Below are 23,472 nucleotides of genomic sequence, written 5' to 3'. Positions count from 1 at the left end.
ATAAAATCTCTTTAAGAGGTTTTAAGCAATGGTTTTGCTTGAGAGAGTCAGGTGGCTGAAGCCATACGAGCTGAATGGATTTCAGACTGGACATTAGGAAGAAATTCTTCAGAGAAAAGGTGATTAGCTATTGAATGGGCTGGCCAGGGAGGTGGTGGAGTCACCGTCCCTGGAGATGTTTAAGGAAAGACTGGATGTGGCACTTGGCTGACAGGTTGGATTCGATGATCTCAGAGGTCGTTTCCAACCTAACTGATCTGTGATTTGCCCGGGCTCACCAGGGAGAGCAGTAGGTGGCACGGCCAGTGCTCCTAGGGGAGCTCTCAGGGACAGAGATAACGGGGTCTTGAACCCGAGGACGAGGCAGGAGTGCGGGTGTCTGACAGGCAGGCCACCGAGTTCACGCATGACGCAATCTCAGAGCCTGCTAAACATTTTTTCCTTGTTGCAGGCTTTTTGTGAATCCTGAGCTCACGCCTCCCTGCTGACAGCCTCTCTCACAGACAGGCTGCAAGGGGGAGGGGGGGCGTTCGCGGCCTCCCCGGGAAGGTCCGGCGGGGCCTTCCCCTCCTGCCGGAGCCGCCCCTCGCCCGCAGCTCCGGCCCGCGGCGCTGCCCTCGCCCCGCGGCCGGCGGAGCTCCGCCCGGCCGCCCCGCTCTGCCCACCTGGAGCCACCTCCATGGTGCGGGGCGGAGCCGGGCGGCGGGGGCGGCGCGGCGGGACGGGCGCCCGGGCCGGCGGCTGCGGCGACTCCCCTTTGTGTCTGGAGCCGCCCGTGCTGTTGGGGCGGGCGGGCGAGAGGGGGCGCGGGCGGCGGAGCTCCGGCCCTCGCTCGGCTCCCGCCCGCAGCCGGCGGCGGGCAGGGGAAAGAGGCGGAGCGGCCGCTCGCCGGCGAGCCCGGCGCGGGGGGAGGAAGGCGCTGGCAGCGCGGAGACCGGCGTGAGGAGGCCGGGCTGGGCTGCCCGGCGCTGTGGAAACTCGGGGCGGGAGGCGGAGGAGGGGAAGGGCCTTCGCCCGCCGAGAGCAGCCGGGTGCGCTCGCAGCCGGAGCCGCCGAGGAGGGGCCTCGGCGCCCCGGGCCCCACCTTTGTCGGGGTGGCCGGGGGTGGCGTCGGTGCTGCGGCGGGGGCCGGGGCAGCGCGGAAGAGCCCGCCCGGCGCGGGAGGCAGATGGGCCGGGATGCAGCCGCAGCCCTCGCCGTGAGAACAGGGGGCCTCGCCGCCGCCTTGCCCGGAGCGTGAGGCAGCAGGAGCGGCGGCCAGAGGACAGAGCCCTTTGCCGGGATGGGACGCGCCGCCGCCGTGAGCCCCTAGCTCGCTCTCCGCGCCCCGGGCAGCCCGCAGGGCCCGCGCTGACTGACACCGCGGTGGGCGCGTCTGGATATGTTCCCTTCCCGACCGGGCGCTTTCTTCGATGTCGTGAAGCTGCGTGGGAAATAGCCCGGTTCCCAGCGGGGTCGGGAGCGTGCCGCCGTCCTCCCCGGCGGGGGAGATGCCTCGGGGCTGGGAGGCAGAGCCAGGCGCTTCCCCCGTGTCCGCTGAGCGCTGCCGGCTCCCCAGGCATGAAGGCAGGCGGCTCTAATGGAGTAAGAGCGAAGACGGCTCCTCTCATCTGCCATTTGCCCTTCCAGACTGGATTGTAAACCGAGAGAGTTAAGGAAGGCTGTGCGAAAGCAGGAGGATTCGCCTCTCTTCGGGGTTTGGGTGTTTTTTTTACCCCTTTTTGTTTTTTTTTTTTTTCTCCTGCCGGCTCGAACCGTGGCTTGCCCAGGTATGCCTGCCTCACTGCAGCACCTTGTGCTGGTGCTCCTGCTCTCCAGTGCCACCCTGCTGCTCGGCACTGCGGCTGGTGAGTAGCCACTGGGTGGAACGAACTGGCCATTTTGGCAGCGGGAAGGGGGTGGGGTCCGCTGCTCTTCGGGCACATCTCTGCCTCCTCACCGAGTGGTGTGCATCTATTTCAGCGGCGAAGCCTGATAAAAGTTTTGAAATCTTGATACGTTGAGTGTCTCGGGGAATAAAATCTGCTTTATTGTGTAAATGAGCGAGACCTGCACTCAGTATAAGAATGCTTTGCTTAGATCTGCATCTCTTGTCTAATAAGTTACTTCAGTTTTGGAAATATATATAATCTTTTAGTTTTGCATACCTCGCCTTTTGTAAGGTAATGCAGGAATTTTTAATATATATTTTAATCGTCAGCAGAGCTGTGCCTGTTTCGCTGTGGGATCTTCGGGCACAGCCATTTTTAATTTTATCAGCATCGGTGCTTCTCGGGGCCTCACACATGTGCTGTAGTTTTGTAACAGAATTACTGTAATGTGTATTTTTTTTTTCCATTGGAGAGATCTGAAGCAAATACGGAGCTATTTCTTCTGTCACTTGTGATTATAGAACACAAAAAAACACTCTTAAGGAAATGCCGAAAGGTCTTGAAGGGTACTCTTTTTTTGTAACAAGAAGTTGGAAGCAGAAATGCTAAGAACACCCTTACTCATATATTTGGACACTAGTCCTATTTTTAATTGTGTTCGGAAGCTCAGTGTTAGATATGCGGGGTGTTGGAAAAGAGATGTGTGTTGGTCTGGCATCCTTTGCTTTTCTGTCACGGTGACAGATTAACATGTTGGAGCCTTTTAGTGTAACCCAGCTTTGCTAGGCAGGAATACCAATTGTTCTTGCAGTATGCATTTCCCAGCACTTTTGGAAGACTCCTACGACTTTTCTGTCGTTTTACTGATCAGGATCCAATCTGCAGTGCTTGCTTTTCTTAGTGATATTTTGTAATCTTCTGGATATAGATAAGCGAATCTTCAGAGAAAAATTGCTGAATCTTGCTAACATGACCTAACAAGCTGATGGTGGTTTCCATGTTATATTTCAGTGAGGTCTTAAAATTAATTTGTCAGAGTTGAGGATACTTGGTATCATTATTAGGAAAATCCTGGAAATGACACATGTTTAGGCAGTTTCTACATCTCTCTGACTGGATAGTCCCTGATTTTCTTGCTTCTGCTTACTAAGAGGTCTCTTTCAGGAAGATTAATAAATAAAAAGCATGGTGTTCCCTGTATTATCCTGACCTTTGGCTGCCATTATTTTAGATGGATGTCTGCAGCGTCTCTCTGTGGCTGTTTCTGAGGAGTGTTTTTGGTTTATTCCCTTTTTTTTTTCCTGGGAGAAGGGACTTCTGAAGGTCAAAAATCTTGGTATTAAAGCACATATGAATCAAGAATGCTCAGCATTCCAACTTTTCTTTCAAATGTATTTTTTTTAAAAAAGTGTAGGTTTTTTTGGTTTTTTTTTTTGTTTGTTTGTTTGGTTTTGTTTTTTTCCATTTTGAAAACTTCAATGAGTTGGTATTTTCTGTGCCCTGATGAAGAAGGGTTGCTGAAGGAACAAGTACAGATTTGTACCAGGCCAAGGGCTGGGCAGGTGCTCTAAGAACCTATTTGCACGGTTTACCCAATTCACTTCAATTCTGAACTGGCAACAAGCATTCCCAGTATTTCAGTTCTGCCTTGTTTAAAGGGTATTAACGATGCCAGCTTGGTTGGGTGTTTTTGAATAGGCACCTATTTTCCCATTGTGATTTATTTCTTAATTGTGAAATTTTAACAATTCACATTTAAAAAAAACTTAGTCATAATCCTCTGTAAAAGTAATTACATGGATGATTTGAGCTTTAGTTAAGGAAGCTAATGGCTGATTTTAAGTTTACACTGCATTTCAGAAAAAAAATGTCTATACATGGGGAAGCTACACTAATGTGTAATTCTGCCCTTTTATGTTCATGAAAGAGCCAACACTCTTTCTTCTCTTCCCCTCCCCCAAAGTATGAACTGTACACTCCCATCCAAGTGAGAATGCTGCCTTTGTAGCTTTGAAACCCCTATTCTTTCTTCTGATTAGTGAACAGATACTATATCTTGGCAGTGTATAGAATTGAGTGCCTATAAATGCAAAATCATGACATCAGAGGGAAAGCATTTTGATAACAGGTTTTTAAGTTTCTGTCTGGAGTAGAATATCTGGACCTCTCCGGGGAGTGCTCCACAAAGACCTGGGCTCAGTATGGACAGGAAAGGAAAGATAAAATGATGAATAAAGAAGATGACACAAAAAAATCTTACCGATTTTTTGTGTCATCTTCTTGTAGATGATAGTTCCACTCATAATCTGGAATATGAATGAAGCGAGAAGGTGGTTTTCCCTTCCCCTTTTTAATTGAAGATATAATAAAGAACTAGCTCTAGATGCAGAAATATTTGCTGATTATTAGGAGGAAAATATTACTGGCTTCCTCCATAAAATACAGATCTTAACAGTTATCTGATAAGTCTGCATTTAAAGAATGTATTAGTCTTTGTAAAGAGAAATGCTTTAGTGAGGACATTTTACTGACAGCAGTCTTGGGTAGAGGTTTAAAAAGCAGTATTGGACAAAAATGGTTTGCAACACTTTGTTCTTTATTTTTCAGGTTATTTAAAATCCTTATTTCTAAATCTTTTGTTTAGAACTATGAGACATATATATATATATATATATGTCTTTATATTGTAGAGGATTCTGGTGTGTTAATCATGAGGATTTCTGCCTGAAGAGGTGATTGATTGGTGAGCCTTTGAGCTGTTTCGCAGTATTGCAAAAGAATTTTGTTTGGGTGTTCGTATGGAGCAGATATTAAAGATACAATCTTTCCTCATTTCACTTGCTTACGTTATGTGATATGCAATGCTGAACCACTTTTCCTTCTGCATACATGTCCACAGTAGACAGCATTCCATTGTACAGTGTGTAAATTATTTGCAGAAAGTATAAGGTGAAAATTAAAGCAAGCAGGGTATCCTTTTATCTTTGGGAGTATCTGTGCGGTTCAACAGGGCTGCAAAAATTAAAGCGTTAAAGGAATTGGATGGAGATTGAATTTTTTTAATGATAATTCTAATTATTAATTAAAATGAGTGACTGAAGCATCTTTATCTAATTCTGTCTTGCTTGTTTACTGTAGTATCTCAACATAATTTGTCTGAAATGTGAATTGGGTGAAATGATATTGAACTCATTTCTTCTAATTCAGTTTAGTAACTGACCCTGTATCTTGCATATTAAAGAGTGGGTTTTTTTAAACTTATCTGCACCCCAATTTCTACTTATGTACAAGAGCTACACCCATTGCTTATGTTTTTTTCAAATGTAACCTAGAAATTATGTTTATTTTTCTGTTTGTGTTGGGAGCCGTCTCAGAAATCTTAGCCTGGGAAATGGCAGCCAGGCTGTTGGCTTGAGGTCACACTGGGATGCCTGAAGGATAACCACAGCACAGGTGCAGCCTGGACACCAGGCTTCATGGGGCTTCATGGGCTGTGTGCTTGTGTAAAAAAATTTTGTAGCCGTGGAAGCCCAGGATTGTCCACAGAGCCATTCACCCTGCTGGGAAGAACCATTTTTCCATTAGGTAAATCAGCCTGTATGAGCCTCTGTGATATTTTATCTCAGGTGCTTCCAGTTCCCAAGCAAACTTCAGTACTGGGATACTGCACTGTGCAGTGTCAGCACAGCCTGTGAGGAAATGGAAGCTGTGCTCATCTGGTGGCCAAGGAACCCAAATTTCAAGCCCTGAGACATTACACAGATACCTTGCTCCAGTGTGAGTGGTTTTGTTTTACGCATTAGACAGTTGGCTGGACTGTCTGCCTAGCCTTCTCTGATGAAGGCAGGCCAACCTCACTGCACCCTGGACAAAGAGGGAAGCATAACTGTATTTCTTAAAATTATTCCTACAGTGAAGTTTGTTGAAGTGGTTGTTTTAATGGCATCTCCCTAGCACTTGTTAGAAATTTCTGTAAAAAAATACTTGTTGACTTCTACAGTGTTGTTTCCCTTCCTTTTTACATTTCATTAAGTATTTCTCAGTAATTTGTATAGTCAGTGGCATTGTTTCCTTGGCAGATACCATCTTCCTCTACCTTTCTCACTGAAGTGACAAGAAAGTGATATAGGGTTCTTCAGAAATGTTTTATTCCTAACAACAGAGTGCCTCTTACTGGAGCTGCATTGTGTTTGGACTCAGTCTGGCTGTGCTATGAATATGTGCTGTCATTTTCTGGGCAGAATATAACTTTATAGCCAGAGCTGCGAGCTGAGTGTAAAGTTTCATTTGGAACAAAATGTTTATGCCCTGAATAAAACAGGCTGGGTGATGATTTAGGTTGGGTAGGACTGGAATCTGTGCATAGCTTAGAGGCAGTAACTATTAATTTTATTGAGATTGTAGACTTAGTGGAGCTACTCACTGTTTGATTTTGAATTTAAGAATAAGTGAAATACAAGAACTGTTCCCCAAAAGACTAACATTTCAATATACAAACTGATTTTCTGCAGTGTGGATTTTATGGTGTTTTGTTTTGGGGTTTTTTTGGTTGATTGTTTTTTATTTGTTTATGGTTTTTGTTGGTGTAGTGTTTTTTGGGTTTTTTCCCCTCTTATTGCTGGAAGTTGTTTCTCTGTTTCCTCCATGGTCTGGTTGTGTAAGTGCAGATAATAATGTCTGTCTAACATCTCTAAAATCTCCAGTGAAGAGGGATTTCACAGCCTGTCTAGGTAGTCTGGCCTGTTACAGTGCTTAATTATAATGTTTTTCATAATTCAACAGTACTAGATTTTTTTTGCCTCTTTTATAATGCAAGATTGTTTAAGATATGCCATAATTAATATGTGGCAATCTACCTGAAAATGTAGTGTAGTGTACATACACAGGCAATTGCCAAGGAATATTAGTTTACGTAAATTCCCTGTTTAAGCTTAGTGTCTTGACCTTGGCTGCAGTAATTTGTGATGAAAACCTTGAGTTGACCATCAGTGCTTTAAAATGCAATTTTGCAGTTTTTAAAAACTTTGAGAACTGTGCTCTACCCAAAATTTCGATTCCTGATAATGCCTTCCTGACTCGAGATGCCTGCTAATGTGTTAATTGCAGAGCGGGGAGCTGGGCTGAGCAGCTGAGGATCTGATAGGAGAGGTCAGTCAGGGGGTGTGGTGAGCAGGAAGAAAGGCTCGGACAGGAGCGATTTGAAAGGAGGAAGGATTGGGTCTGCTTTGCTGTGGGATGAGAACCAAGGTGTATTAGACAGCCAGACAGAGACAGAGTCTGAACATTTGTCAGACTTGCTTGGAGGATGAGTGGAATGAACCTTTTGCACTGGGAAGGGAGAGAAAGCATAAAGGTAGCAGTTTGGAAGATTTCTATTCTTTCTTGTGAGAATGAATGAGACACAGAGTCATTCAGATGATGCCTTTACCCTTCTCTTTTCCCCTCAGTCTTGAAAGTTTCGAAACCACAAGCTTTTGGGTGGTGATGGCATTTTGTTTCAAGTCACTGGGATGTGTCAGTTTTGTCAGTTGCCTTACTGAGTTTGCATGTGTTCTGTTTTGAACTGTAAATATGTCCACTTTTTGCATCTCTCAGTACTCTGTATCCTCTCTTTAGTTTATTACTTCTGTGAAAGAAGGAAGCAAAAATAGGCATTATGGACCCACAAGACTTGTCTTTGACATCTGTGAACCCTTCTGTCTCCACCTCTAACTCCATAATCTGCTAGCCAATTTCAACCATATGTGAAAGATGAGAAAAGTCTCAAGAGATTCATTTGCTACCATTTTTGTGAAAAATTGGGAACGAATAGAGCAATAGGAGAAACAGTTCCAAGGTGGAGGTTTTTCAAAGGAAAAGAGGAGCATAACCTCAGCCCAGGATGTAAGTCTTGGTGCATACACTGCTCTGGACTATGCACAGAATATTTTGTTTCCTGTTCACTTGGCATGCTGTAGGAGATCTGGAGGAGAATGAGGGATCCCTTCTGTGGGAGATGTGGGAGTTGGCTAAGAAGTATGGGAGAAAAGTCACATTTCTAGGCAATTAGTTTGCTGCTTGTGGAACAACTGGTGTTTCTGAGACATGTAATAGCCAATTTTTTGGACTGAACTTGCAAAACAATGCCCAAATAATTTTACTGAATGCCTATCATCCATTTATGAACTTCGCAGCGTGTATGAGTAACTTAAATGGTATGCATTGTTTTTCACACTTTCAAAACTGCATTTAGCTGATTGTCCTGTTTATATTCTGTAGTTCAGATATCCCACACATCAAGCTTCCTTATGATCTTTTCAACAGTGCTGTAACTCAGGCTTTTCCAGTAGTCCCTTTGAATGCTTTTGTAATGCATATATTTATACTTTCTTCCATCTGTGAGGTTCATGAAAAGTAGTTTTATTATTTGTTTAAGCAGGAGTTATGGGAAGATATGTACTGTCACCTTCTGGGCTGGAGTAAGTGGCAGACAATGGCACTGGCAGTGGTACAGGGAACCTTGCATTACCTTGCCCACCTGCCACTAACAAGTCAGTACAGAAGCTCTTACTATTATGTCCAGCCAAAAGCTGACATTTATGCTGCTGTTTCTGCTATAGATCCTTTGACTATTCTGAGTTGTAAGCAGGATGGGTGTAAGAAAAGATGGGTAAGAGGCTTTTTTGGTTTTTTTTGGTGGTGGTGAGATGGCTGTAAGTATGATCGTAGGTCATGTATGTTAATTGGGCTCCTTAGTTTATACATTAGAGAATGCAGCACTTAATTAATATCAAAATGTTGGGCGTTGGCAGTGTCATCTCAAGCTCGTCATTCTTGGCATGCAGTGCACTTCCCTCTGCATAAGTCACAAAGGTCAGGTTTACCTGGTGTGAGAAGCTTTAATGTAGTTCAGGGACAAGAACAACTGACTAAACATGATATACTGCTCTTGCTTTTGCCTTCTGAGACTTCCTTAGTATGGTTTGGTTTCTGTTAAAAATAAAACATTTTATTTCTACAATTAAATCAGCAGATATTTGATAAAAGACTCCTAGACCATCCATGTTAAAGAACCTTAATTAGATCTTTCCAAGAACTAAAATTAATCCACAATCCCTTGTTAGACTTCGCAAACTTATATCAGGAAAAATAGTGGGTTGTGGTACCATTAAAGCTATTTTCTCTTTTAACGATTATATTAAATAAATGATCTCACAGCAGTATGCTTAGCAATCCGCTGTAAAAAAAATGCTTGCTTATGTTAGGAATGGAGGGGTTCTGTTGTAGTCAGATTGTTGCTGAATGTACTTGAAAATTAGTGCTTCCTTCTGATGCTGTCCTTCAGAGACAAGTCAGTGAAGCCGATTTCTGGGAGTCTTAGTGTTCCTTCCAAGCTGCAAAAATATTGGTGTGGACATATTTTCGCAGAAGATAATGTGCTGCATGCTGTGAATTTTTGTCTGTTGTTTTATTTCTTTAAAACCTAAACACTAGAAATTGTTTTTCTGTATTTATTTTTAGAGATGGGACTTGGCTGAAAGTTAAGATGTTTAAAAATTATTATCAGCTTTTAAATATAAATGTTAATTATATTTAACTATCTGAGATATGAATGGTATGTAAAACCAATATAATAAGGTGAAGAAAACGAAAGTAGTAGGAAAATTGTAGCGACTGTCTTTTTAGTTAGACAGCAGCACTGCCATATGTATGCAAAGCAGGCACCTAGCCCAGGCAGAAGCTTTCTGTATTAAAATAATTTCAGCTGCAATCAGAGCAGGATAAAAGGAACCCTGTAATGAAATTCGTCTGGATGCCACCACGGTGTTGGTTTCTTACGTTTGCATGTTTGAAGTTCTTTTCCTTTATTTCTGGCCGTGCAGCCCAGGCCGGGGAGCTGCAGCTGCCAGGACCGAAGTGCCCGGGCAGCCGGGCTGTGCAGCCCTAACTGGAGCCCGGGCACGCTCCTGCCTCCCTGCTGGAGAGCCACTCGCTGGGAAGTGGAAGAACTCCTTCCAGCCTCTGTGCTATTCTTACTCGGCTCTGCAGGCAGGGATGAATGACTCAGTGAATTTAAATGAGTGAAAAAAGATGCGGAAGCGGCACGCAAAATCATTCCTCATGCCCACTGCGGCATTATTTGGATCTTTGTAAACTTTTTTTATATCGAAAATATGCAAATTCTCAATTCTATGTGTATGACATAGATACAGTGAAGATGAATTGTAAAACATACATGTATATATGAGTGTGTGTCTGTGTGTATCCTTATGTACTCACTATGTTACCAAAATTCCAGCCTACCATTATGTTCTGCTGCTAAAACCTAATATTTTAATATTAGCAAAATTTACTGTTTGCATGGTGTTCTTAATTTCCAAAAGTCCTCATAAATGGCTTATTTTGCGGGATAGGTAAACTTCACACTTATTAATTACATCCAGATTCTATCAGGACCTGTTAAATAATTTCTCTTTTAGTTATTATGATTTCTCTTTTAGTAAGATGAATCTGACCTAATTAAATTTTAGTTACATTTGATCTGTAGTAGTTAATGTTGTTGCAGCAAAACACAAATATTTGATCACAGTGTTTTCTCATTGTTTTAGCCAAGAATTTGAAATCTAGTAAATATTTTTCCTGATTTTTTCCATACAGACTTAGAAATAGCTAAAGTGGCAAATAGAGAGACTTCGTTTGCTTTTATTGTTTCCTGTCAGAGAAATAGTACCATTAAGGAAGCTGTCAGCCAATTAACTTCCCTTATTTTAAGAAATACTGGAATAGAATGTTTGTGTGCAAAACAAGCCCCTAATTATTATTTTACTAATCTTTATGTAGACTGCATAGCTACTTAAAACTGAAGATATGGCCTTTGGGTACAGGAATACACAATCTAAATACGACATCATATAGTAAATTAATTTTAAAAATGGGGAGAAGGGGAGCTTGTTTAAAGTAAGGAACACTAGTGATACAGTAATAATATAATGACTCTGTGTTTTCACTTGCAGAATGTAAGAATATTTTCTTCTCATTTTGCAATGTACAGGGGAAAAACAATCAGTGAGGTCCTAAGACATTTAAATAATAAGTGGTGCCATAATATATATGACTGGTAAGAATATTGTGAGCAGGAGTCACTTCACTGAGGAAATCTAGAGGCATTTAAGAGGGAATGTACTGAAAGGGATGTTGCATTGAGTTCTGTTGAGAAATGGAATACTAAAATGTGGAAACAACTATTCAGACGTTATGTACTTTGAAGTAGTCATCAAAACAAAGTCTTTCATCTTGAAGAAGTGAAGGTCTGCAAAAGGAAGCAAATATTGTCAAAGCGATATCGTGGCCAGCAACTTCATTTTCTTGACTGGTTTTGGAAGAGGAGAAGGGAGAAGGATTAGTAACAAAAGAGCTGAGCTGAGAACATAATAAGGCATGCAAAAAAATAAAGAATGGGCTTTTAATGTGGTATAAACAAAACTAGGAACAGACTTGGTGATCCAATGACGAGGGAAGAAGATAGGTGGAAAAAAAAAAAGCTCTGCAGTTAATTAAGGTTCTCATTAAACACCGAGAGACCCATTGTGAAGAAGAGTGAATTGTGTGTAGCACCAGGGCAATGTGCATTGTCCTCTCACTCCTGGATGCCCTGTTTCACAAGGAAGCTTGCACTGGCTAAGTGAGAAAGTATCTGAAATTGCCAGTAAATCCAGAATGTGCCCTAGAATTCTGTCTGAACTGCACTGTGTATAGCCAGTGCTCATGATAATAGGAGCAACAGGTTTTTGTTTGACCTGTAAAGAAACAGATGAAAAGCAAAATTTTAATTTTCAAAGAACATTAAAAAAAAATTTATGTGGCATATAATGCAAAAATTTACAGAACCTTTTTACAGAGAGTCTGAATAATCCACAGTTGTACTAACTGAAATAAGAATTTGCTTAAAATCTCAACCTTTTTTATGTCTTTGTCTTTTTGATTATGAGTAATCTTGTTGTTACATATTCATGAGAACCAGTACTTAATTTAAGTGATTGAAAGGCTATGGAGTTTTCCATACAGTACCTATGTTTTAGTGTTGCTTTACTACAGCAAGGTGAGATGGCTTCTCTTTGGTACTGCTTTAATGCATTTGTTGTGTATATGGTATCTTTTCTGCCAAGTTCAAATCTTTAAATGTAGTTGAATCCATAATTTTCAGACATACAGAATTGAACATACATTTAACAACATTGTTCTATATCACTTCCAGTCTTCCTACAATATGTTCATGCATATAATGCAAAAGAAAAACCCAAAGACATCAACAGCCTTTAGACAGACTTCTAATTGAAGATAAATCCAGATAATTTTACATACTGAACTTTTTTATTGTATCAAGTAACTTGTCTTTTATATCTTTGCTGAGGGGGAAATGAACATTTATGTGAATGTTCTCTATTTAAATGGAAATTTAATAAGTCACTTTTCCCTTTCTCTGCTGATGTGATGCCAGTTCTGAGCCTCTCAGTGTTGCTTTTTTCATGTTTTTTGTGTTCATGCTATAAGCTTAAACCCAGAATTGCTCTGGGACAATGAAGTCCAGTACAGTTATATTCTATTTCCAGATGCTTATTATACAAGATGCTGGTGTAATCCCACAAGACTTTTTAGTATTCCTGTGTTCTGAATACTGTATTCATTCATACACATTTATAGGTAGCTCTTTGAACTTGACAAAGGTTTTGGAGATCAGGCATTTTATTGAGACTGCCAGGAAACACGGAGAACTAAGTCTATTGCAATATCCTGGCTTCCCCAGATAAAACTAGACATCCTGGCTGGATGTTTACCAGTGTTATTACAGAAGAAGGTATTTATGTCTTGATTCTTTCCTAGATTTGTCCATCCTTCTCCACCCTTGGTTTTGTTATTCTTTTTAGGATGGTTAGAATAAGGATGTCACAAATTTACCTTTATGTTACCGACATGTGCTTTCAACACGTAACTGCAACTGGCTAGTTTAAAATGCAGGAATACCATAAACAAACAGTTATTGCATTTAGCTGAAATATTTAATAGCACGGGAGGATGACATATGCGATGGAATCCGATAGTAAATTCCTTTGTGGCAATTACATAAAGCAGTTTGTTTCAGTGCTTAATTGATAACACTGCAGCTTGCTTCACTTCCGTGAGGTGTGGGAATAGAGGTGCAGAGGTAACTGCATTCCATCAAGTCTCAGTCTAGACAGGCACGAGAGCATCATTCATCCTGTAGCAAACAAGGCAGGCTAATCACCTTCTTAAAAGTGACCTTGCAGCTGAAGAATGTGCTGTGGTGGGCACACAGAAAGGCAGCTGGAGAGCTCGGTGCCATCACCAGCAGCACAGGTCCTGAAGTTGAGGGTCTCACCTGAAAGGATGCGATCAGAATTGCAGAATGCTGGCTCCTCCTCATTTTATAGGGGTGGTGGTTTTTGAAAGAAATGGCTTAATGAATTGCTGTACAATTAATTATGTTTGATTGAAGGAAAAGCTTATTATCTAGTTGAGGTGGGAGGAAGTTTGAAGTGCACTTTTATAGCAATAAGTATTAGAAAGCACTAGTAGAAACTCAGCTCCCTTAAATTGAAGAGTAACAGAGCAAGCTTTGACTTTTTCAAACAGCATTTACAGGAAAAGGGCTTTTAAATTGCATTTTATTTATTAAATTGGATGGTGTCTACTTCTAAGGCATAGCAAAATTAAGAGGTAAGTGTGATGTAACACAAAGTGAGCCCTGTTTAAATATTTCTGCTGGATTTGGTAGCGGAATCTACGTAGACACTACCAGAATTAGTTGAAGAGGACTTAGGGGTGGAAAAATGTGGGAGATACTGAGGAAAGTGTGGAAAGGTATTTTCAGGTTTTCTTGGTTATGTGAGGACAAACAGTTAATAGCAGATGCCCCTAACAGTACCAAGCCACCAAGTGTGAGATGCACCATGACAGCTTGAGGATAATTGTTAAGAACTCTTAACAAAGAGATGTAAAAGAAGAGGATGAGTTCAGATGGAAACCAGTTTGCCAACTGCTGTGCTTTGATTGACTCTGTGTATGTTCCTAACCTGTGGTAAGTGTTAAGACAGCTCTTAGAAAGAAGCTGTAAGTATGCAGATGCTGTGTTACTGTAGGATAAATTAAGTACATTAACACTGTTTCATATTTTGTTATCTGGCTTTGTGAACATCCTTGTCCCTTGTCAGTTGTTCTGCTTGAGCAGGAGATTGTAATCCTGCAGATTAAGATCCAAGTGGAGCATTTAAAGAAGGGAAGATGCAAATGTTCTTAGCAGAGAACAAGCACAGTTCTGTAGTTTTGTTTTCACTCACAAAATCAAAATTACCTAAACCCAGAGCATTATAAATAAACATGAATTAGTCATATAAACTCCATAACTATCATTATAGCAACTATCTGACCTTAATTCAGATACTTTGTGCATAACTATGGTGGTTTTTATGAGGTGTTTTTCTCTACAAGGTATTTGCCTCATTTGGTGAAAAAGGGGTAATTTCAAGGCCTTGCAGGGAATAGACTTTCACAGTTGCATGCTCTCCTGCTTCTTTGTTCCCCATGGATGTTATATCCTCCAGGTCAGAGGTGGTTCTTTATGTGTGCTTTTTACTTGATTTCTTAAATTTCACTTATTGCCCTTATTTCAGTTATTGTAGAAAGACATTTTTATTTCCACTTGAACATTGCTGTTTTATGCGTTTCTTCTCTTTAATGAAAAGAAACTAGTTGTATCATGTTGCTAAAAAGAGATCTATCTTTGGTAAGTGCTCAGATCAACTGGGGTGCATAAAGGAAGTGCAAGAGACTGAAGTTTATTCTTCCCTAGAGGAATGCTTAGTTTCTCTGACTCTTCTGGTATGCTTTCAAAAAGTAAGGCTCCTTTCTTTTTCTACTTTTATTGTCTTGCAGAACACAGACTCTGAGAATCTTAATTAACAGATCCACTGTGGATGTATAATTTGTTCTGGGGGGGATCTGTTGGTGTGAGATTAGAGGCAGTGTAGGACAGTCATTGCCTACCTAAACTTGGCTCAGCCCACAAGAGGTGGCTCACCTACAAAACTTCTTTTAAACATGCATGAGCTTGAGTAATTAAGGAAGTGATTTCAGATATATATTTAAATAATGCTTTCAGAAGAATCATAAGAAGCTTCAGTTAAGATCTGGGGAGAGGGGGCAGTTAAGGTAAAATTGTGTGAAGGGCTATTATAGTCCTTGAGGAATATACAGGTTCCATGCCACAGATTCCCAAACTATTTCTCTTTTGGTGCATTTTATTAAAAGGTTCCAGGAGTTTTGAGAGGCAAACTGGCAATATAAATTGTCACCACATAGACAAAACCCAGAATTATTCCCAGCATTGTCAACTCCTGTGTGGCAGGGGAAGGTGGGTGTGAGAGTTCAAAAAGAAAATGATCATGCTCTCTTGGAGGTCTGTATCTAGTCATTATTGTGATAGCAGATACCTTGCAGTTCTGCTAGATTTATTTTGAATTTTCATCTTTGTGTTGGAATTGTATTGTGCAAGACTGATGAGATCAGTCTTTGGAAGTTAGCTTAGAAGTGCTGCAGCCTTTGCTTGCTCTGCCCTTCCTATCCTTCCGGTTTTTATTCACCAAATGTATACAAATGTGAACACAAATACTATCCTCGTCTCAAATGTCTCCATCTGAGGACAAAGACGGAGTTCCTTTCTCATGTCCCATACTTGGCATATGGCAGCATTTATGTCGTTTTGTTAAGGACTGCAGAAGACTTGTTTTAGCAGTGCTGTCTGTCTCTGGATTCCTGTACTGGAGTTTAATTGTCCCAAGTACAAATGATCACACCAATCAGCAGTGCTTGAGCAGCACAATCAGAATCTGTAGTAGTTTGTGTGAGGTTTGGATCCCCTTTTACAATTACTTACACAGCAAATCTGGATCCCCTGGCTGGCCTCAGGGCCCTACCTAATTCAGGCTTGCTATTTCTGTGTGGAACAGAAATAGATACACTCAAAGGTAAAGTTGCCTGCTGCTCTTCAGGGCAGAAGTTGGTTTGGAAGCAGTGTCTGGCTTTTGCTTTGAACCTGTGACAGCATTGAAGACAGTGCATAGTTGCAAGCTGCAAGCCCTGATACTTTGTAAAAACAGCTGAGAGAAAAGGAAATAGTAGTTAGGGCTGCTGTGTAAGATGAAGAAAGGAAATGGGAGCCTCCCTTAAGTGCAGCCACTTAGAAGGATAGTTAAAAATAGCTTCTTTTCCCCTCTAAACAATTGTCTAAGTTGCCATAAATCTTGTTTTTTCTTGGGATGTGGAGACAAGTCTCATTCCCTGGGTGCTCTGTTCTGAAACCCCAGTTGTGTTTTGAGAACTTGCTCTGCACACATTGATTAATGCAGTACAGATGTTTAAAGAGAAAAAACAAATGCTGAGGCCCCACTGTGATTATAACGAGCAAAAGCATGACAGTACTTAAAAAATACATACACAGTGGATGGGAGTAGGACCACAATGAGATGAAGTATCTTGCTATTGCTAAGTGTGCCACCAGCAAAGAGGAACACATACATGGTTTGCTGCCTTGGAGTGCACTGTCATCCACTTCACCATCCATCCATTACAACCCCAAAAGGATGGATTTTTTGAGATTTATCATGGTAGAAAGCTGGTTGTGATAGCTTTGTAGTCAGTAAAGCTGGTCTCAGAGAGATAAGTTTTAAAAAGTGGCAGCTTTATTGCAAAACATACAACTGTTAGAGATGGCAATTATAAAAGGAAACTTTTGTTTTGGAAGGTTTAGAAATCAATTTATTACTTTCTCACCAATGTTAACTTCTCTGTTTTTGTTCTATATAAAAAACTCAAAATAGAAAATGCTGTAATTTCAAATATATTTTGGAGTGTTTTACTTTGTGCCTTACCCTATTGCTATTTGAATTCTGATTAAACTGATTTTTTAAATAATCACTCCTGAACACTACATTTCTTCAACTTGTTATGCCAAGCAGGCCACAGATTCCAAATATCTGTAGTTTGTATCATTCACTCATGCTCTTTGTCTTTTTGATTGAGCTGTTTCTGAGATGTTTAATAAAACAGCTAAGAAACAGATGACTAAAGAGGTAGTGTGTACAATTGCCTAACTACTTAAATATATTTTAATGACTCAGCAAAAAGTGTTTATTTGGTAGACACATGGTGGATGTTCCTTATTTTAGATGAAAGTGAATTTTTAATCTCAAGCTGCATCTAAATTAGCAGTTCCAAGTCTCTTTACTCTGACATGCTTTCACTACTTTTCTTAGAAGCAGCAGGAAACTAGAATGTTCCCTGTGTAACTTATTTTCTTCCTCATCTTTTGAGAGTGAATCTAGTTGGGGTTTTGTATTGTGAGAAAAAACAAATTGTAGAGACGTGAACACATTGCTAAAATGTCATTACTTTCATGACTTTTTTTTTCATATTTATATTTCCTTTGGTTTTTTTTTCACTTTTGTTTCTCTCTTCTGCCCAGTGTTCTTCAAGCGTCTGTTCTGCCTGTGTAGAAGAGAGGTAATTTGAGCCTTAGCATTATCCAGTTATGGTGCTGGAATGCTTTGGTGTCTAATACTAGTACATGTGGAATTATTCTGAGTCCTGCTTTCTCTGTAGATACCAAGAAACTCCTAAACCCAAAATGAACAGATGTAACCCTAAGAGTGTTTTCATTTAACCTTTTCTGAAGCTACTAATTTTTTGCATCTCAAGTAGTAAGTTTAGCATTAGGGAGTCCAGTGGGTTAGTGTCTAAGAATCAATAAAAGCAGATCACATGGATTTACTCAGATATTGCCAACTTCTCAGTGCAGTTTGGTGAATTTGAAGATACATATACTGTGGTGAAACTTTAATTAGTTTTTAATTAGTTTAATTAGTAGTTGTGGCAATTTTTTTTTCTTGTAATCATTTGACTTCCAACCCTTCCTATTTGTAATAGCTCTTATTTTTGCTAATGGTGAGCTTTTTAATTTTTCTTAAGTCTGTGTGTGAGAGAGAGCAAGCTCAGGATGATTGTGGTCATAGTTAAAATTATTGGCTTTGTAATTAGGAGACAGCATTGTAAGTCATCTTTGGACAGTTGGAACTCTGAGCATCTCCAAATTCCAAAATGGACAATGTAGTGGTATTAGATTCTTGAATTAAAATGCTTTAGTTACCAGAGCTTACATTATGGCCACATGAAAGCCATTATGAAAGTGGACATGAGCACTGAGCTTCAGATTTTTTACTGTGGGAGAAACATTCTAACTAGGTACAGATTTAAAACTATATTAATTAAAAAGTACAGTAGAATTAAAAGTATCACAATCTTTTGTGGCATATGGATAAATGTGTGGTAGAGAATTGGTTAATAGATGGAAAGATGAGACATCTCTAACAGAAAAGGTTATTTCAATGATTTACTAGTTGGAAGCACATGAAAATTTACTGAGGTGCAAGAATGCTGATAACATAATTGGAGATTAACTTTTTTTTGTTTTGATTTTCCCTGTGACTGAATGGCTGAAGCACCAGGTAGGCACTAGGCTAGTGTGAAGAATGAATCCTCTTCACAGGGACCATGGAATAAAGATCTGTTTAAGCATGTGGGGGAAAACCCCATATTTGAGTTAGTCACCAGAAAAGACTGGACAGAGAGGGATTGTTCTTTGCTTAAAGTCTTTGTAGATTTCACTAGTAAATAAACTAAGGAGAAGATTTTTGATGACACATGCACACAATTTGTGCATAATTATCTGTCTCTGCCATAGTATGAACCTGTTCCTTCTTCCAGGTCTGTAGTATGTAGTCTTGTTGGTACTAAACAGGAATCTGCAGTGAACCAATTAAAAATACATGGTATCTTACAATTTTTATTTGTTGATGTAATTCTCTAAATACTATGGAATACAAATATACAGTCTTACATTCAGAAACATCAGTGAAAGCTTCTGCTCTAAGGTTATGGAAGAAATTAATTTTAAAAGAGAATAAAAAGACAGCCACAAACTCAAAACTTCATATAGTGATAACAAGATATTATTAGAAAAATCTCTTGTTGTATGCTTTGAAGTGAGCAGTTTATTTCCTACTATTTGCTACAATAATATTTTCTCCTAAGCACAACATTGTGATCAGAATCATAGAATAAATGCCAGGGACCTGGAGGGTGAGTAGGGGAAGGGAAAGAATAAAAAGTTGCTTCTACAAGGCAGAGTTGTTCCTTATTGGAGAACACAAGCACTTCCAGTCTTTCTTTTCTCTGTTTCACCTGCATCTTCTCCCTGGCTTTTGGTCTTTTCATTTGGTTTTGGCCTCCTTTGCTTTTGTCTGCTTTTCTAAGCAGTGGCACCACTGCTGCTTTTTCTGCTGACCTGTATTCTGCCTTTTCACTGTTTTTCACATACCAGCTTTCTTTATATTTTCAGTTTGTTTTGTTTTTTTTAAATTTTGTGTGTTTCCCTGGGAAAAGCAAGATTAGAAGCCAGAGTCATGCTTTTAGTTGCATCTTTACCAGAGTAGGTGCTTGGCTGCTGGGTGAGGAGCTGAAGTTCATCTCGGCTTATTAGTCAAGCACCAGATTTTCCCCTGCCTATGGAAATAGTATGTGCAACAATCCCATGTCCTAGAGAGACCATAGAGCACGTCCAGTGCTGCTGGTCTGTGAAAAATTGAATTTCCAAACCGCTTCTGAAGTTTTTCAGAGGCCTATAATTTTGGTACTTTGTCAAGAAAATGAGCAATCCTCTCTCTGTTCCCCTTCCACTTCCCCACAAGAAAAAAAAAATGCTTGCCGCAAACCAACCAGGAGCCACACCCTTGGTATGAGGCAGCCTGTCTGCCACAGCTTAAATTCAGCTTCTTCTACTTTTAGGATTCGTCAACAGAATACTTTAAAAAGGAATTTTAACATGGACTTCACAATCTATTTTTTCTAGTCTTATTTCAGTCATGACAACATCATTTTAACAGAGTCTGTTTTTTACTTCTAAGTAGAAAAGTGCTTGCTATATGAAATCTGTGACCTCACTGATAGTTTGGTGAGTGACTTAAGCTACTGAAAATGGAGTTCTTCTAAGATGTGTCAGATCCTTAATTACAGGCAGAATTCCAGGCTGGGTTATAATAAATGTAATTACTCCCTCCGCTCTCAATTTAAATTAAAAGTAAGTAAATGTAAATAATGCCAACCCAACTGTCCCTAAATGCTGTCCTCAATTGGCTAACATTGGAAAGGTGGTGAACAGTGCAATTAGTTTCTAGAAGAGGTCGTAAAACTTGAATTTCAGGTTATGGATATGAACATACTGAGATGAAATAATGTGAAGATAAACAAGAACAGGAGTACTTGTTGTGGTGGTCAGTTTAACAAAACCAAATCATGATAAAAAGCCAATGACAAAACAGACATAGTGTGTTAATGTAAATACTTGTAACCTATTTGACCTGAATTACCACTGTCTTCTACTGTTTTGCAGTTTTGATGAAAACTTTCCTTCTGCTTGAATTTGTCTTGTAATGTTATTAACAAATTCTAAAAAATATCAATTCAGTAGTCAGTAATTTCATGGAGAAATAAATTTGCATGGAGAAATCTGTAACTGCTAGCAAAATCTTTTGAAGAAGAGATGCAAGCACTCCACTATCTAATGATGGAGAATTGACATCACTGCTATTCTGCAGCTTGTCCCTACTCCTGGTGCTTCTCAAGCAAGCTACCATCTGTGGAGAAGAGTATTCTAGTGACTGCTCAAGCTTGTTTTCTGCTCTGTAAGCAGAAGAATGTGTATTCAGGTGAGTGTTTGTAATGGACTTATTCACAAGAGCATAAAACTCCTTGGAGCTGCACATGCTGCAATTTTTACATCAGGCTTTGGAATAACAAAACCTTGTATCCCAGTGGAGAGAAATGTTTGTGTTCTGTCTTCTTGGACAGTCCTAGTGGCCTAAACTGTGTGTCTGACAACTAGTTTTATGTATGAAAGATTGTTTTAAAAGTCTTTACAGGAGAAGTAACTGTTTGTCGTGGTCCCTCTTGTGAAGGCAGCATTGAAATGGCTGTGCAGGTGTAGGTGTGCAGCTGGCTGCTGTGGATGAGCTGTATCACACCCTCCAGAGTTTTGAGAGCCTGCATGAGGCAGTGTAGTACTCTAATGGGGCCAGCAAGAGGTTAAGTGACTCAAGACTTTGTTCTATGGCCATGAGATGTGTTGAATCTTACAAGGAATATGAGAGTCTGGCTGAAAGGTATAGGGGGCAATCAGTGTAGAGTAATCCCTCCTTTTCTGTATGCCAGGTGAAGTTTACAGTGGCTGTGTTGAAGTAGTTGCCCTTCTTGGAGGGAATTTTTCATTCCCATCTTGATTAAGCATACTTAGTGGTTCCTGCAGCAAGGAGAGACCTGCTCCAGGTCTGCCAGGCATTGCAGATGATAGGGCACTGGCTGTTGGGGGATTCTGGCAAGTGCATGTTTTGACACTCATGTTTTAAATTCCCCAATGCTGCAGTTACAGTCACTGCTTACGATGAAATCATGTAACCAGTAAATTATTTGCAGAGGCAGGGCTGCATTGGCAGAGGTGTCCTCATTGTGAAGTGAAAGCTCCTTAAAGCAGTGAAACAATATGAGTAGAGCTAGAGCAGAATTTAAAGGAAGTAAAGGTTTTGTGGCAGCCAGTCAGAAGGTCAAATCGGGTTTTCTGAAGTACTGGCTGGGTTTGTCTCTGTAATCTGATACTGCAGCCCTGAAAGTTTGTAGAGCTTTCTGGTTTTGTTTATAAGGTGACTAAAATGTATGTTTGGCATGGCATCTTCTGATAAGCTACTATGGCTTTGCTTATCAAGAACCTGTAAGGGATTCACAGATCCTCTTCTCAGGTATTATTAGCAAGGCTGAATAGACAAAGTCACTTCAGTTCAAGCTTGTTGAGAAGAGCATGCTGACCACTCTTGGCATGGCAGAAATAGTGTATTTAAAACAACAGCAACAAAACTACACTTCTTTCTCTCTACCTCCAAACTTACTCCTGCCCTCCACATCCCAGGCAAAAACCTGACTGAGAACAGACTTGTTAGCAGATGGTAAACTCCTGTTGTGACCATCCAGCATGGACTACATAGGCTTCCCAGGTCCATAGCCTTGTCTGAACTGAGCATGGGAAAGAGGTAGCTGGCTGTTTTGGATTGATGTCAGGGAGGAATTCAGCAGAAATAAGCAATTGGATTTTAAGGGAATTTCAGAACACTTTACATTTCAGGATCTCATGGATTCTTGCTGCTTTCTAATATTGTTACTACAAACATGAATTTATTATCTAGTACTATTGTTGCAGGCTTTAGGTTATGTCAGCACATCTTTAAAAGCCGTCTGTGGGAGTTTTTAGGTGTGTATTTGATGTTACCTCCAAGAGCAAATATTAACCAACATTACAATATTTACTACTGTAACTTAATTGCATAATTTTACAATGATTATGGGTATGATACATTTTCAAAAGTTGTGTGAAACTGAGAAAAATGAGGTTTGAAGGTAGTTTTTGTCCCATACACACCCCCAATGGCCACTGAAGCTAGCAGACAAATTCTCTGAACCTTTCTAAATATTGTTCATAAATAGTAATGAATGTCTTACTTGTTTTTCTGATTCTTAACTATTCCCTGTGATTTATTATTTAATTAGAAGCAAGCCATTATCCCTCAGGAAACAGTTTTAGAGCTAATATATACCACTGTAAGAAATAATCTTTTCTTGACTTTTCATGGTTCCTGTTTAAGATAAGGCTAGATAGTAAATTTTTGAAGAATTCTGAGTTACCCTTTTATGAATGAATTGAGTGTTGTTCTTAAGAGCTGCAACTGGGCAGTGTTCATTGAATATACACAGAAGTAGTGCACCATAGCTAGAAGACACTTCAAATCCTTTCAGCTGCAGATAGTCATGTGGTGGGATGTACTCTGTGTTTCAGTGGTTTGGAAATGTAATCTGTGTTACTGATGGTCTTGGAGCAGGCAGGACAAAGTGGAAGTTTCAGGACTGGTGTGTAAGCTAGGCAGCTGGAAGCAAAGGGTAATACTCACTTGTCATTATTTTGATGCAGAATGTTGTTTGCCAGGGTCAGTGCATTGGGATTTGCAAATGGTGCTATAGTGTCACCATTCATACAATTTTTGAATTAGTGGGCAGTTTATTACCTTGAAAATAGGTAACCCATGAGATAATAAGTTATTCTGTTCTAAGATGTTTAATACAAAATTCTAGCTGCACTTCTTTTATGTAGACAGTTTTATCAAGAAATACATTGCTCTCTGCCTTATCCCTTCCCCTGCCACCCTGCTTTTTCTTTCATTTCGGGGCATACAGAAATAATTTCTCTGTGGGGATGGTGTTTAAAGTGTTTTTAAAGGTGATGTATGAAATTGTAACTATAAATACCAAATTTGGGGGTTGCATGGCATTGCTTTTGGAGAAGTGTCTGCAATAAATAGTAGTTGATGTTTGGTGAGTGCCCTTTGAGGTAAGGAGAGGCAGAGGGGTACTTGGAGTTCTTTTCTTACTTGTGTCCCATTTGTCTCATTCTGGC

The 23,472-nt window shown here is 40.3% G+C and overlaps 1 protein-coding gene across 1 annotated transcript in view; it reads left to right on the top strand.

The window, feature by feature from the left end:
- Nucleotides 1–1,551: 1,551 nt before the first annotated feature.
- BMPR2 (bone morphogenetic protein receptor type 2) overlaps nucleotides 1,552–23,472 on the top strand; it is a 97,929-nt gene continuing 76,008 nt past the window's right edge. Inside the window, exon 1 of the mRNA XM_021555386.4 lies at nucleotides 1,552–1,847. Coding sequence (XP_021411061.3) covers nucleotides 1,772–1,847 — 76 coding nt within the window. The 5' untranslated portion in view covers nucleotides 1,552–1,771. The remainder of the gene's footprint in view (nucleotides 1,848–23,472) is intronic.

This window comes from Lonchura striata, chromosome 7 (assembly GCF_050655825.1).
Source record: "Lonchura striata isolate lonStrDom1 chromosome 7, ASM5065582v1, whole genome shotgun sequence".
NCBI classification, from domain to species: domain Eukaryota; kingdom Metazoa; phylum Chordata; class Aves; order Passeriformes; family Estrildidae; genus Lonchura; species Lonchura striata.
The sequence above is the reverse complement of the archived record's forward strand: the minus strand, read 5'-3'. Positions and strand labels throughout refer to the sequence as shown.